This window comes from Columba livia, chromosome 7 (genome assembly GCF_036013475.1).
Source record: "Columba livia isolate bColLiv1 breed racing homer chromosome 7, bColLiv1.pat.W.v2, whole genome shotgun sequence".
Taxonomy (NCBI): Eukaryota; Metazoa; Chordata; class Aves; order Columbiformes; family Columbidae; genus Columba; species Columba livia.
In genome coordinates, this window is record NC_088608.1 from 28,165,644 (window position 1) to 28,179,735 (window position 14,092).

Consider the following 14,092-nt stretch of genomic DNA (forward strand, 5'->3'; position numbering starts at 1 on the left):
CGTCTTGATTCTGCATTTTTAGTCTTCATTTACAGGGAAAAATGTCTGCTTCAGTAAGAAACTTGAACACCTACTGTTCTTACCCATTTACTGGATATCCCCCAAAGTGCATGCTGAAGGCTCAGTAATCAAATGAGATTAAGACTCCCCCATCACTTTACAAATAAGAGGACTTCTGTATGCTATTGCTGCATAAAGAAGGATTAAATCACCTCTGGAAAACCCTCAAGATCATTAAATTGCTAAGAAGCTGAGACCCCTCTGATCCCAGCATCCCTGACAGGAAAGCAGAAAACCCCAAATCCTAAATAATAAATGGAGAAGAAGACTTCTCTGCAAACCCAGGTAGGAACACGTGGAAGGGAAATGTGGCAGGAAAAACGCAACCTCTGGCTATTCTGCTCCTGCTCTGTTTGGTTTCCTGAGGAAAGGAGGTTTGTGTCACCACGTGGTGTGTTTGCGTAGGTCTGACCATTGCACCGACTCCTTTCCAGCAGTTTCTGAAGTATCACCCAGTTATAATTTCACTTGAAAAGACCTCCATGAAGGGAAACACAGCACCAAGAGCTGAACTGCCATCAGTCATGGGGTAAACCACCTCAAATCAAGGAAGTTGCTGTGTTCCAAGATAACAGAAAAACATTATGTCCTCTACTAATTCACAATTTGAGTTCACTTCCCAGTCTGGATCTCCCTGGCTGCAAGTGACCTTCCAAAACCAGACTGCAACAGTTGCACAAACCTGAACCTTTCTAGAAACTCTGCCAGCTCCAGAACACACAACATGTAGAAGCAACGCAGAGCAAAGAGCAATACCAAAGTATTGCGCTAGCCTGTGTCACACAAGCATAAAGAACTTTAAGATCATCAAGTCTAACCATTAACTCAGCACTGCCAAGTCCACCATTAACCCATGTCCCTAAGAACCTCATCTATGTGTCTTTTCAACCCCTCCAGGGATGGTGACTCCACCACTTCCTGGGCAGCCTGTTCCAATGCCCGACAGCCCTTTCCAGGAAGAAATGTTTCCCAGTATCCAATCTGAGCCTTCCCTGGTATGACTTCAGGATGTTTCCTCTCACCCTGTCACTTGTTACCTGGGAGAACAGGCCAACCCCTCCATGCTCCAGTCTCCTTTCAGGCTGTTGCAGAGAGCGAGAAGGTCTCCCCTCAGCCTCCTCCAGGCTGAAGTCCCCAGGTCCCTTGTGCTCCAGACCCTTCACCAGCTTCATTCCTTTCTCTGAACTCTCTCCGGCACCTCAAGGTCTTTTGTGTTGTGAGCAGCCCAAAACTGAACCCAGGATTCAAGGTGAGGCCTCACCAGTGCCCAGTGGAGGGGGGCGGTCACTGCCCTGGTCCTGCTGGCCACAACACTCTTTCCTAAGGGCTCCCTGCATCTGAGACATCTCAGGTACCTTGCTGCAGATGTGCCCAGCACCTCTGATACTGACAGCAGTCAGCACAGCCCCATTCTGCTGATTTAGGCACAGGTATGGTCAGCTGGGAGGGCCCCTATGGCTGTAGTTTTGCAAAAAATGCTGCTGTGTTGGTTAGCAGTTTGATAACGAAGGCTGCCTGAAGATGTGCAAGAAAGGAAGATTTTCATAAAAACAGAAACACACAAGAGTGCCCAAGACCTCGGGCTTCTCAAAGAAAAACATCCCACTCATGATTGTTGAAGTGTTTTTTACAAGACTTGCTGTAATGACACCCCAAATTTATTGCAGCTTTTACAACCAGACCGTGTCTAGTAAAGAGTGATGTAGTGACAACATTCACTCAGCTGGATTTAGCTTCTTAGGGCACATAAATATACTTTTGTACTTTAAGAACAGCCATAGCTGCCTACTAAATCTTGAACAATGCACGGCAGCTTTGTAGACCTTTAAAGACACGCACCGACTTGGTTCTGTCTCCTTCACAAATCTGCTTCCTCACTGTCTGCCCAGTCAGTCCCCAAGGTCCTGTTCTGCTCGTCTTTTGTCAACCTTAGCTTTTAAAATGAAACTGTTTGGAAATCATACTTTTAAGTTCTTGTGCTTTTTGAGTATGGAATTTGTTGCCGGAAAGTGGCCAAGTTTGTTTCCACGCCTTCCCAGTTACAAAACAAACTGGAAATCTTATCCGTTTCCTTTGGTACCTGCATGACGAATTTTGAGCAACTTCATCTGAAAAGCGATTTACTGACCGTATACGTGAAAACGCTATCATAAATATAGATTAAATTGTAGATTTATGTTAAACACTGAATAAGGAATTTCCTTTGTGTAACTGTTTGAAAACACAATTTAAAAAGCACATTAAATAGGAATGATTGGCCAAAATTTTTGACAACAAATAGCAATGTTTTAGGTTGTGGGGTTTTTTTGGAAACCAGACCAGCCCCCAGGAAAGCCTGACCCACCAGCCCCACCATACAAGTAGAACCCAAAAGTCACCCAGACCCAACATTAAACTTCCAAGATGGATCAGTCACAAAGCCTAGGGACCAGTGCTAAATGAGCAAACCCACAAACGACTGCACCTAAGAAATAACAAAATAACACCCCAAAACAACAAACCAAACCAACCAATCAAAAAAAGCCAAAAAACAAAACTTAAATGCAAGTCTGCCTTCATTTTCCAGTATCCCCTGGATGCAGCAAAGGGTTGGGGCTATTTTCACATTCATTTTTGCTGCTGCTGTTCTTATAAACACACATTGTTTTTCCCTGGGACATTTCTTCATATCTTTGAAAGAGCGCTGTCCATTACCACAAAATATTTGGCTTCAATCCTCCGGTGAGGAGAAGCCAAGGGTTTGGCTTATGTTTTAAAAACAAAAGAAATATTACCCTAAGCATAAAACTAATAAGTGCAACTGTAACAGTAGATGGAGATAGAGCTCCTAGCACAACCTATGAATATTTCCAAGTTCTAGCAGAAATAGCGGAGCTTTCTAAATTTCCCTAGAAAACAGCATGTCATTATTAGGTTCCAGTTTGACTAAAATGCAAAATGTCATTTTTGTCAGACAAAAAGCTAAACGAAAGACAATATGTAGTGTAACAACTAAACCGCAGAGCATATCCATTTACAATCTGAAATGATGAAAGACAATATGTGTACACATAAGCAGATAGAAATTAAAAGATGGCTCTTACCTCCGTCCCCAGATCCTGAGCCGGCATCTGAGAAAAGAACAGAAAGAAATTCATATTCATGTGCTCCAGTATGTCCTGTAAGCATGCAAAGCAAGGCTGCCCCATTAAACATATTAGAGTGTACCTTATGTTTTATGGCATCCCTAGATAAATGAGAGAGAACTAATCTGAACGTAGTTCACTCAAGGCATCTTTCTCACATCCCAGCTCTTTTTCTTTAAAGTCTCTATATCAGACTAAAATAACGTAAGCCCTGGAGTGCTGTAATGTCCTCACAAGCCTCTGCCTTGTTTTGTTGTACCGAGACAGATAAAGCTTTGCTCCCAATAGTTGTGCAAAGTTACTTTACTTGGCCACTGCTAACTCTCGCTGCCAAAGAGAACTGTTAAAACCCATTTGTTTGAGGCCAGACCAATTGGAAATTCATGTCACTTTCTTTATAAAACAGTGAAATCTCATCAGATCATAACTAGATGGAATAAACTGTTGAAATTATTATTATACAAAGTCTTCAGATAAAAGATCAAAATGCCATTTTTCTCAAGGCTGTTGCTGAGTTTCAAAATGGAGTGCTTTATCTTTGTTTTTCCTCTGCTCGATGTTTTGTTGGCTGGAATGATGAGAGTCACAAATTTAGAAAGTGCAAAATCACCAAACTGCCAAGCCTCGTGTTTCATTACGAAACTTCCTAAGCAAAGCAAAGCACAGAAATGCACACACATGTAGGGTTACCAAAAACAATCTGCAAGCGGAGTTTCTTTGGCAGGGAAGGAGGTTGTCATCCCATCCTCCGCCTTAGTGGAGGGGTTATTCAATGATCTGCATCAAGATTAATAGAAACAGTTTGGAAAGGCTGCTTTGGGATCCAATTATTCTATGAACTGTTAGATCTAATTTTCTGACAGCAAAGTCTCGTGAATCTGAATGGTCATGGCCAGGAGACTGATTGCTGCCAGACCTCCTAATACCCACGCTCTGCCCCATCCCATGGGGAAAAAGAAGGCGAATTGATCAAAACTCCAGGAACCCCCCCTCCCCTTTTTTTTTCCTTCTCTGTTTCTGGAACCCACAATGTGTGGCAGAGGGAATGCTTCCAGCATGATCACTGCCAGTTAGCGTGCAAGTTCAAGGAAAGATGTAGCAATGCACTAAAATGATCCCTTTAATCAAAAAGTTTAAGCCAAAAAAGACCAGTTGCTGTGTTGAGAGAATTTACTAAGTTGAACAAATCCTACACCACAATAGGCTTTGTCAGCCTGAGCTCCATTTAATACCAGTTTATACACCAAAAAATTGCAGTGTATGTTTTTTTCCTCCTCAAAATTGTCAGGTAACAGCTTCAGAGAAAAACAACATTTCCAAGGAAGAAATTTATTTTCTCTCAGGTGTATGTAAGACAAAATTACGGCACTGCAAAAAGTTTGTCTAATGCACTTTTTATTGACTCCTCCATCCTCATCCAAAAAGAAGTTCTGCTTTAAGTTTAAAGAACTCTCTCAAGAACAAAGACTTACTTCTCCTGCTCTTTTCAAGTTAACTTCACTGCCCACCTCTAACAGATACTGAGCACAAGAGAAGAATGTGAAGAACTCCTGCACGTAAGCAACTCGGTTTTCCTGATTTTACTCATTCACCTTTCTATGTGTGTCATAAAAGCAGATATACAAATAGCTCATGATGCCCAGAGTTAAGCAAAGGTGTCCCAAATGTCCATCAATTCACATATATGCTCTTTAATTAGTTCTTCCAACAAGTCCAGAAAAAAACAAAACCAAAAACACCTGTTGCACAGACTTGTTCATTAAGTGTGTTTTGGGCCAAATCTTCAGCTGGTATAAACTGGCTCATCACAATCAGTGGTCTGTTGAATCACCCCAGCTGGGAACCTAGTCATACATGCAAAAGGAAAAACCTAAGAAACTGGATTACAGGCAATAACGCTCCAGTTCTCTCTCTCCAGATTGCGGAGAGGTTTGTGGTAATCCAGATGCCCACTTATCAGACATCTGCTTGTTTAATCTACTTCCAGTTACTTCTCGTAACAGCTCAGAAGTGTACACAGCGCACAGGATGATCAGGAGCACAAGATACATATTAAAAAAAACAACAAAAACAAAAGAAAACCTCTGTATTGAGCTCTTCAAAACAGAGTCAAGGGTATAATGTATCACAGACTGCAAGCCTACACTAAATTAGTTACATAAAAAGGAAGGATGGCAGCATCTTCTCATGTCTAAAACTGCAAAGAATTAACCCGTAATGAATTCAAAGCAGAGATTGAAATGGCTTTTGCCATCCACAGGTTATTTTATCCAGGGGCACGGCAAGGTAAGCGGGCAGCCTGGGGTGCGTTCATACGTACCGGTGGCGCACGATCCTTCGGACACCAGGAGAATTTCACTCTGCTGCTTGCAGGCAGCCTGTTTCAAGTAGCATTCGTTCTGGTACGTGTCCCCATTGGAGCCACAGACGGGCACGTAATCGTTGTTACACTGAGGGGAAGGGACAGAGAGCAGAGGTGTCAGTCACATGTGGAGTGGCACAACATCGTTTTGGGTACCCCCCACCAGTATTAAAACCATGGGTGAGAGACACACTGACCCTCCTCCTCATCTTTACAGATACCAGGAAGGATTTTTGTAAAGACAAAAGGCCAAGGAGCATAAACCAGTCTTAAACAGGCTAGGAAAAAGATAATCTGAGTGGCCAAAGGGTTCAATAAGTGCCCCAGAGAGGTGTGTGGGGGCGGGGCATTACCAGGGAAGAAACATGGGCAAGGCAAAGGGCTCCTCGCATCTGCAGTAGCAGCTCATGTGTTTCCATTAGGTGGCTACAGACAAGTCCTAAGGAACAGGCTTGTTTTTCCCCTCCTTCTGCACACACACCTCCCTGCTACAGAGACAGCCGCTTGCATACACACAAGTGTCTGCCTGTGTGCATACAACTCTCTACTTAAGTACTTTTGCTATTATCAGAACTGACTGCACAGAGGGAAATGATTTCTGAGAGACCTACGATCAAAATCCAGCCCTCTTTCTGCAAAGACAGTTCCGTTCCCGGGATGCTCTGCAGAGTTCCGAGCTCTCCATGCCACCAAAGAGTGCAGAAGTTCCCCACGCCGCGCACCCGTCCTTCACCCCAAACTCCTGCTTGGCTCTGCAAACTACCTGCTTTGTTCCCTCTACATCAGAAAAGACAGCTTTGCCCTCTCTTGCTCATTTCAATAAAAATAATTCCATTTTATATGGAAAATTGGACAACCTACCGGGTGCAGTTATCATAAGATAATCACACTCTGAGGCTTAGAAATACTTGGATGTACCCTGTACATGGTAATTATACCAGGGATATGATTATCTCATGATTACCGTACTCCTGGTATGCCTCATTGTTTAATTATAACAAATGAAATGATCACAATTATTATTTACAAATGCTCACCTCTTCTTAAATCCAAGAAAAATTAAAAAGAAATTTTACTTCCTATTTAGTTGTATTAAGCCACAAAGTGTCTGAGGTGTGTTCATGAGGCACAATGTACAACACAGAACTGAAATTTCAGGAATATAAACATCAAATGTGCTTCAAAGTGAATGACTACAGAAGTGATTAACACAAACAATTGCATAGATTGCGTTAATTGCAGGCCTCCACACAGAGCAGCTGCCAAGAAATTATGCATAGTTGGTCAGAGTGACATTTTGATTGGGCCAAATCAAATGACATTTTCCTCGTGCATTGTATTTTCTTAAATCTTCCCAAGCTGCTGCCCACCCCCAGTGCTTTCTTCCCTTGGAACAAGAAAGAAAACCAGCAGCCACAACAGCAGAAATCCTCTCCTTCCCCTCCCAACGAAGGGCTCCTCCACGCAGAGATTTTAAACAGTCGATTTAAAAGTGTTTCTCTACTATTTTCACCATTATGTTCCGAATCTGAGCAGCGTTTCAAGCAGAAAATGCCAACTTCGTCCAGAAGCTCAACAGCAATTGCTGGAGGCTGATCTGGAATACTTAACCAGGACAATAACACAATCATGTGAATTTTCTAAAGCATGAAGGATCAAATCATGCTTGCTTCAGACATGCTTGTCACCCCGGGACTTTTTGCCAGAGCAATCTGTGCAGAATTTGGCCCAAAGTATCTCAACAGGCTCTGTTACACGTAGAAACAACGCTGGATCCTGTTCCCACCAGAGTGGCAAACTCTCTGTTGGTTTTGCCCAGAGCAAAAGACGATCTTTTACACTGACTCAGCTGCAAATCTGAAAGGCCAGACAGCACTCCGTGCACAGCATCCAGCATCAAGGGTGACATCCTGAGCCACAGAAACGAGTGACAGAGCTGCTATGAGCTAGGCTGGAACTTCTTCCAAAGCTTGGCAATTTTCAAACACGTTTGAAAGACACCAGTGCTCCAAGAAAGATTAACTCTCATGGCAGAAGCTTCCTAATCTCTCCTGTGGCTCCAGCCACACTCAAACATGGCTTTGGTCAGAGGGCACAATGAGCACAGATGATCCCGTCTTTTCTTTCTCAAACTGTGCTGGTCAAAGATGTATTTCTTCATCTGCTGTCCATTCTTCCCAGCACCACCTTTGGACAACCGGTATTTGGATGGAAAAGGCAGGAACATAGGAGCTGCTGCTGAGCCACAAGGAACAAAAAAGTAGGAAGATATTCCAGACCGATTCTGCCTTGGCTTTGAGCTGGGATGGCTCTGAAACCCACCAGGAAACCATAGTGGAAGTTACCCAGTAAAGAGAAGACCACTGATGAGAAGGCTGTGGTGTTAGCCCACAGGTTACTCCTAACCCAGTAGAGCTGGACTCCTGTCCTTGACCATGCTGAATCCAGTATGCTCAGCTCTTCACCATTATAAAATACTTCTTGCTGGTACTACAGAACATTAGACACTGACTGCCAGTTTTCTCAGTCTAGTGACACATTTTTGGCATTGGTTTAGGGCTCAACAGACCAAGCCCTGGATGCGAGAATGATTCTCCATCCCTCAACTGTTCAAGCACTCTGGGAAATCCATGTCAAAACTCCCACTAAACCCAGCAGCACAATACCATACTGTCCACTTCTCTCTTATACATGCACATTTTTAAAACACAGCTGCAGAGCAAGCCACAAGTGCCCACTGTCACAGCCAGAGACAAACCAGTTCTGCAAATGTTAGGGTCAGTGCTGAGCACTGAAAGCATAAGGTTTGTTTTCTAAAGATGACACTGTTAAAAGATTTACCTCCTTCCACTCTCATGGATTAAACACTCACAAAATGCCACCTATGTCATGAACTAAGTAGCACAAATGTTCCAGATATATGAACTTGCAAGCTGGCCAGGTGATGTTCCAGTTCCACAAACACTGAAGCACATGAAGGATTCAATATGCCAGAAAATGAGACTCTTTCCTCACATTAAAACCAGTGGATGTGCCCAGTCTTGGTGGCTGAAGTGAAAAGACCTGCAGCGTTGATGGAATATTTTTGGTTATGTTCATCAAATTTAAGAGAGAGACACATCTTTAGCACATGTGTCTGCTCTCCAGCAATGGAAGCCTAACTCAGGTTTTGCAGATCATTCTGATCATGTTCAGCCTTTCAAATAACAATAACTTAATTTTATTAACTCCACCTGGACAGACATGATGCATCTGTGATTCTGGTTTGAAAAAATCCTAGACCAAGATTGCAGCAGCCCTGTTGCCCACTTCTGCCTCTCCCAGCCCCTCAAGACATGGGCTGGCCAGCGCAGGACTTTTTAACAGCACAGAAACAAAATTAGCTTTCTGTCCTTGTCTGTTCTCTCAAGCTGCAGTTAAAGCCCCTGGCAAATTCTGGAGAAAACATAAAAAGTAATTATAGTGATGAGGAGTCTGCTATTGATTTGCTCACTATCACCCCAGAGAGCTGTCACTGAAATGGGGGACCTGAATTCTGATGGAGAATCCCCTTACTCATGACATAAATTACCTGGCTGGCTCTGCCTTACTTAGCCAGCTTCAGATGCCACACTAGAAATTGATTTTCTACTTTGGTGGCATATCTTTTTGGCTTATCACATTGTCCACTGATGCTACAAGAGAAGCTGACATCCCCCCATCTCTGCCTGTATCAAAGGGGACGCATTTGACTCCAGCAGCCCCTGGCACCGTACCACCCTTCCCAGGATCGGCCACAGGTAATTTGCCCCCCAAGGTCACAGCTGGCAATGCGGAGGATTCAAAGCAAGACAAAGAGCTCCCAGATGTTTACAGGGCTTGATCCAAGGCCACTTAAACCAAAGACTGCTGCCGATTTTAATCCATTTACTAGTGATCAGGCCCAACTCGTTCTTTTGATCTCATTTACATATTCATATACAATTATCCAATTTCCTTAAAGCTGTTTCAATGGCGCCCTAAAGAACTGCTCAACTCAGCGCATATATAGCATTCACCTCTCAAAGAGGAGACAACACAACCTGGAGAGTTTCATTTACCCCAAATCAGCAGGGACCAGCACCCTGCCTTGGGAAAACAGTGCTCCCAGTGCCTTCCTCCCCAGCATCTGGATTTGCTTCTTCTAGACTATGAGTCCACTGCTTTATGCCAAATGTCAACACCCAACTGGGACCAAAGACGAGCCCCAAGTTTTTTCTGTGGCTGCTCTAAGCTCCCCATGATCATGGCACAACATCTGCCCCAGGCAATCGGACAAATCGCAGTCATTTCACTGCATTACAGATTTTTCTTAGAAAGGGAAAGCAGACCAGCCCTTAAATTGCTGCACATGCTGAGCCAAGGCAAGTACTTAAAATAGAGTTCTCCCATTGAATATTTGATTGCACGCAAACTAGAAATGAAATTTAAAAAAAACCCTACAAAACAAACAAACAAACAAAACTACAACAACCAACCACGGTCAATATGAATTCTCTCCCAATGTGGGAAACACAAACACTTCAGCAAACAGCTGTCCTGTTCTCATTACAGAAAATTCCTTGTTTTAAATGATGGAATTTATAACTTGTTTTTTTTTCCAAAGACACATTTGGCTCTAGAAACATAAACAATACTTGTCATGCTTCAAAGCGAATAGCCTATCAAAGCTCAATAATAAATTAATCATTACAGATGTGCACAATCTTGAACTGTGCACTATTTGGCCTGCTCTACTGTAAACACTCAAATCAACGTTACAAGTTCCACAACTTCACAGATCCACATTAAAATGCGAAAAACCACAGGGGCATAAGCGTACATACAACACGTGCTGGTACATGCTTAAAACTCCTTTAATTTGTTCAGGTTTTATTCAGGTCGTTATGTAAAGCACAGCTGTTTTGTGAGTTGGCTAAAACATATTAAATGGAATCCTTCATAATGAAATCGTCTGACTTTAAGACTGCCTGAGGTTTAGATGTAGCTGTAAGAGGGAGAGAGAAGAAATAGAAGGAAAAACCCCTACTACTCAGTAGCAAACCCCTAAAACTATATAAAACCTAACGGAAGTTCATGATTTTGGAACAGAGGGATTGCTCCTTAATCTGATCAGTTGAGCAGATAAAGAGGCAGAAGCATTGTCACTACGCAGCCCTTCCTGAAAATATTGCATAAGCACATTACAGATCCATTTCTTTAACTAGATCAGAACTCTGAATACAATAAGCCATGATCTGTATCAGAAATGAATTTAGAAAGGACTCTAAATCCTTGTTAAAAGGGCAGAGACAAAAAATCAGAAATGCGCAACCTGAAACTGCAGACCCGAAGGGATGTTTAAAGCCACAGCATCTGCATTTTCCCAGAGAAACTTATGTCTTCTTGACACCAGTTGGTTCTCCTGCCAGCTTTTATACATGCTGCCAGGTTTTCCCTCTAACTTCTCCACATGTAGAGAAATAAATTGCCTAGTGATAGGTTATAAAGGGAGATCCTTGATTTGTATTTTCATTAGTGAATTACAGAAAGAAATATCAATCTTCTTACCTTGAACTGACAGACACAAGTCACACTGTCTCCAATCCTTAAACACTCCCCATCAAATTTACAGGTATTGGTGTCGCAGAGAAAGAGATCATTTTCTCTGTCATCGTAACCTCAAATGTAAAGAAAAAAAAAAAAATCAGGTTTGGTCCAGCAAGACAAACAATATGGGATGATTGCATTTGAATGCACGCAGCACAATAACCTTGTTGATTAAATGATTCAGTCCAGATATTTTTTGTCCTTCCCTGTCCTCAGTTCTCCACTTTTTCTCTAGTTGTTCCCTCGGTCTTTCTATTAGTCCTTATTCCCCACAGCCACACACACACTTTCTCTTCTTTTTTTCTATTTCACAGACCGTATTTCCTCAAAAGTGCCCCAGTAATTACGCTATTTCATGGCTCTGGGTTGGAAACATCATCAACTTAGCCCCATCCGATCACAAATCTGTTGGACAAATGTCCAAATTGGAATTTCTCCAGTCCATGATGCAACAAAGCCCCCAATAATAAAGACAAACAGGCTGTGTGTTTTCTGTGATGGTCTGCCTGATCTCAATGAAGATTGATCACCTCTAAGTTAACAGAAGTGCCAGGTTCCTCACAAGCCGCTGAGTGAACCTATAGCTCTTTGCCTTCATTTTCTCCAGGAAAATCCGACAGATCTAACTGAAGATTCAGTTCACGAATACAAGCATGAATTTCAGATTTCACTAGCTGACTTCCCACTCCAACAGCGTGCAGCAAGGTATTAAACAAAACAGCTATATCAGACTCCAAACCCATTAAGATTTAAATCCATTGATTTTTTTTAAAAAAAATCCAAGTACTCTTAACCGTATCGCTACATGTTTAAAATAAAGAGCTTACAGTAGAAATTTCCCCCGCAATGTTATGTGTGATGCACATATTATTGTAAATAACACTCAATCCTTTAAAATACTATCACAGTCTAATTTCAAAATTTATATAGTGGAGCCGGACCGGCTGCTGACCTACATGGGAAACTCATTATAAAGGTCAGCCCGACTTTAAGGAACCGGCACCGGGTTCCCGGTGTCGCGGCGTCCATCCCTCGGTTTGCCCTCCATTCGGTGCGCATGGAAACAGCCGCCCGCAGGATGCGCACACGCGGCCCGTCTACCGTATCCCCGCGCCGAGTTGCCCCGTTTAGGCGGGGAGCTGCGGAACTCTACCGGGGGTAGCCTTACCGGGGGGGAACCGCCCGCAGCCGCGGCACTGGGCACCGGCGGAGGGCGCAGCTGCCGCGCCCGGACCCGCGGAGCGAGGGGCAGCGGGGAGCCCGGGGGCTGCGGCCGCGCCGGGAACGGGGGCGAGCCCCGACGCCAGGGACCTTTCCCCTTCTCTATTCCCGTGTATTCAGCGGACGCGACATCGCCCGCTGAAGTTGCCTCCTCCGGGGCTCTCCCGAGCAACTTTGAGCACCCGACGGGGCACGGAGGAGCCGGGCGCAGGGTGCTCCGGTGCTTACCGGAGCAGTTCCAGCCGGTGGGCGTCTGGCAGTCGCTTAAGGAGGTAGGGAAGGCCGCCAGCTTGTCGGGGCGGGCGAGGACGAGGAGCACGGCGGGCAGCAGCAGCCAGCAGCAGCAGTCGCAGAGCGTCCAGCCGCCGCCGCACTGCCGGGGCGGGGAGGGCTCCCAGGGCACCATGACTTCCTAACTCAACTCTCCGGCGGCGGCGTGCCCCCCGGGCGGAAGGGACGGGCGGCGGGGCCGCTGGGCATCCCGTGGCCCCGGCCGGCGGCGGCGGCAGCGGGTCAGCGAGCGGCGGCTGAATGCGGGCGCGACGCTGGGGAGAGGAGCGGCGGAAGCCGGCGGGGCGGCGCGGGGGTGCGGGCGGCGGCGGGGCGGGGAGCGGCTGCCATAGGGGCCGGGCGGCGAGGAACGGGGGGAGGGCGCGGAGGGGCCGCCGCCGCGCAGCCGCCGCCGCCGCCTGCCCCGCTCTGCCGCCCGCATCCCTCTGCGCGGGGGAAGCAGCAGCAGGTCCCGGCCCGCCGCGTCACGTGGCACCGCCGCACCGCCCCCATTGGCCGAGCGGGATGCGGGCCCGGCGGGCGGGGCCGCCGGTGATGCTGCTGCGCCCCGCGGCAGTGCCCGGGGCAGGGCCGGACAGGGGACCGAGGGGCGCTGTGCCCGTGCTCGGCACCTCCAGGGCCGGGGCGACCCCCATGCCGCGCCGCTGGCTGCGGGCACCCTCGACGGGGCGGGGACCAGGCAGCATTGCGCCGCTGTCCTCTGTGCGCACCCCGGAGCCCGGACAGCACAGAGCCGCAGGCTCACCTGGGTGCGCTGGCATGTACAGACGTGATCCCTCCCCGCCTCTCAAACCCGGGCGCTGCTGAAGTTGCTGGCCGCACAGCCGAGTGCCGGTGTTTAATCACGTGCGGATGCGACGTTAGGGAAATAAAACATTCTCACGGCTAGTGGGGTCTGGAGCGGACACACGGCCGCCGAGGGGAAGAAGCGAGCACAGCGGGGGTAAGCAGGGAGAACAGAGGGTGGGAGATTCTGCCCAGCCTCGGCAGGCAGCAGCCAAGGGCTTGTCGGGCTGCAGCACCATCCCCGCGACGGAGCCGAAGCAAAAATTGCACCATCACGCCGGCACGGAGGGCTGCTCTGCCCCCCAAAGCCTAACCCACGCTCGGAGGGCGCGGAAGCTCCGCAGTAACCTCTCTCCGCCTCTCCCCGATGCGCCCTTTGCCGCGCATCCATCTCCGTTTCTCCTCTCCGGGGTTTTAGTTTTTGGAGGCGGCGGCCAGGACAGACGGTGGGGGCTCGCCCACCCTCCCGGGGCGGCGGGGGCACAGTAGCAGAGTCCCCCCGCACCCTTCCCGCTCCGTGCTCGGAGCCATCGCCTCGGCCCCTGCCTTAACCTCGCCGCAGGGCTGGGGGCGGCTCAGCTTCGCTTCCTCCTCCGCGCGTCTCCGCGCCCGGTCGCCGCCGGTGCTCGGGCGCAGCGAA

At 46.8% G+C, this 14,092-nt stretch overlaps 1 protein-coding gene across 1 annotated transcript in view; it reads right to left on the bottom strand.

Moving 5' to 3' along the window:
• TMEFF2 (transmembrane protein with EGF like and two follistatin like domains 2) overlaps positions 1-13,068 on the bottom strand; it is a 126,805-nt gene extending 113,737 nt beyond the window's left edge. Inside the window, exons 1-4 of the mRNA XM_065068944.1 lie at positions 12,604-13,068; positions 11,116-11,225; positions 5,506-5,635; positions 3,144-3,170 (exon numbers count right to left, since the gene is read on the bottom strand). Coding sequence (XP_064925016.1) covers positions 3,144-3,170; positions 5,506-5,635; positions 11,116-11,225; positions 12,604-12,781 — 445 coding nt within the window. The 5' untranslated portion in view covers positions 12,782-13,068. The remainder of the gene's footprint in view (positions 1-3,143; positions 3,171-5,505; positions 5,636-11,115; positions 11,226-12,603) is intronic.
• Between the last annotated feature and the right edge of the window lie 1,024 nt (positions 13,069-14,092).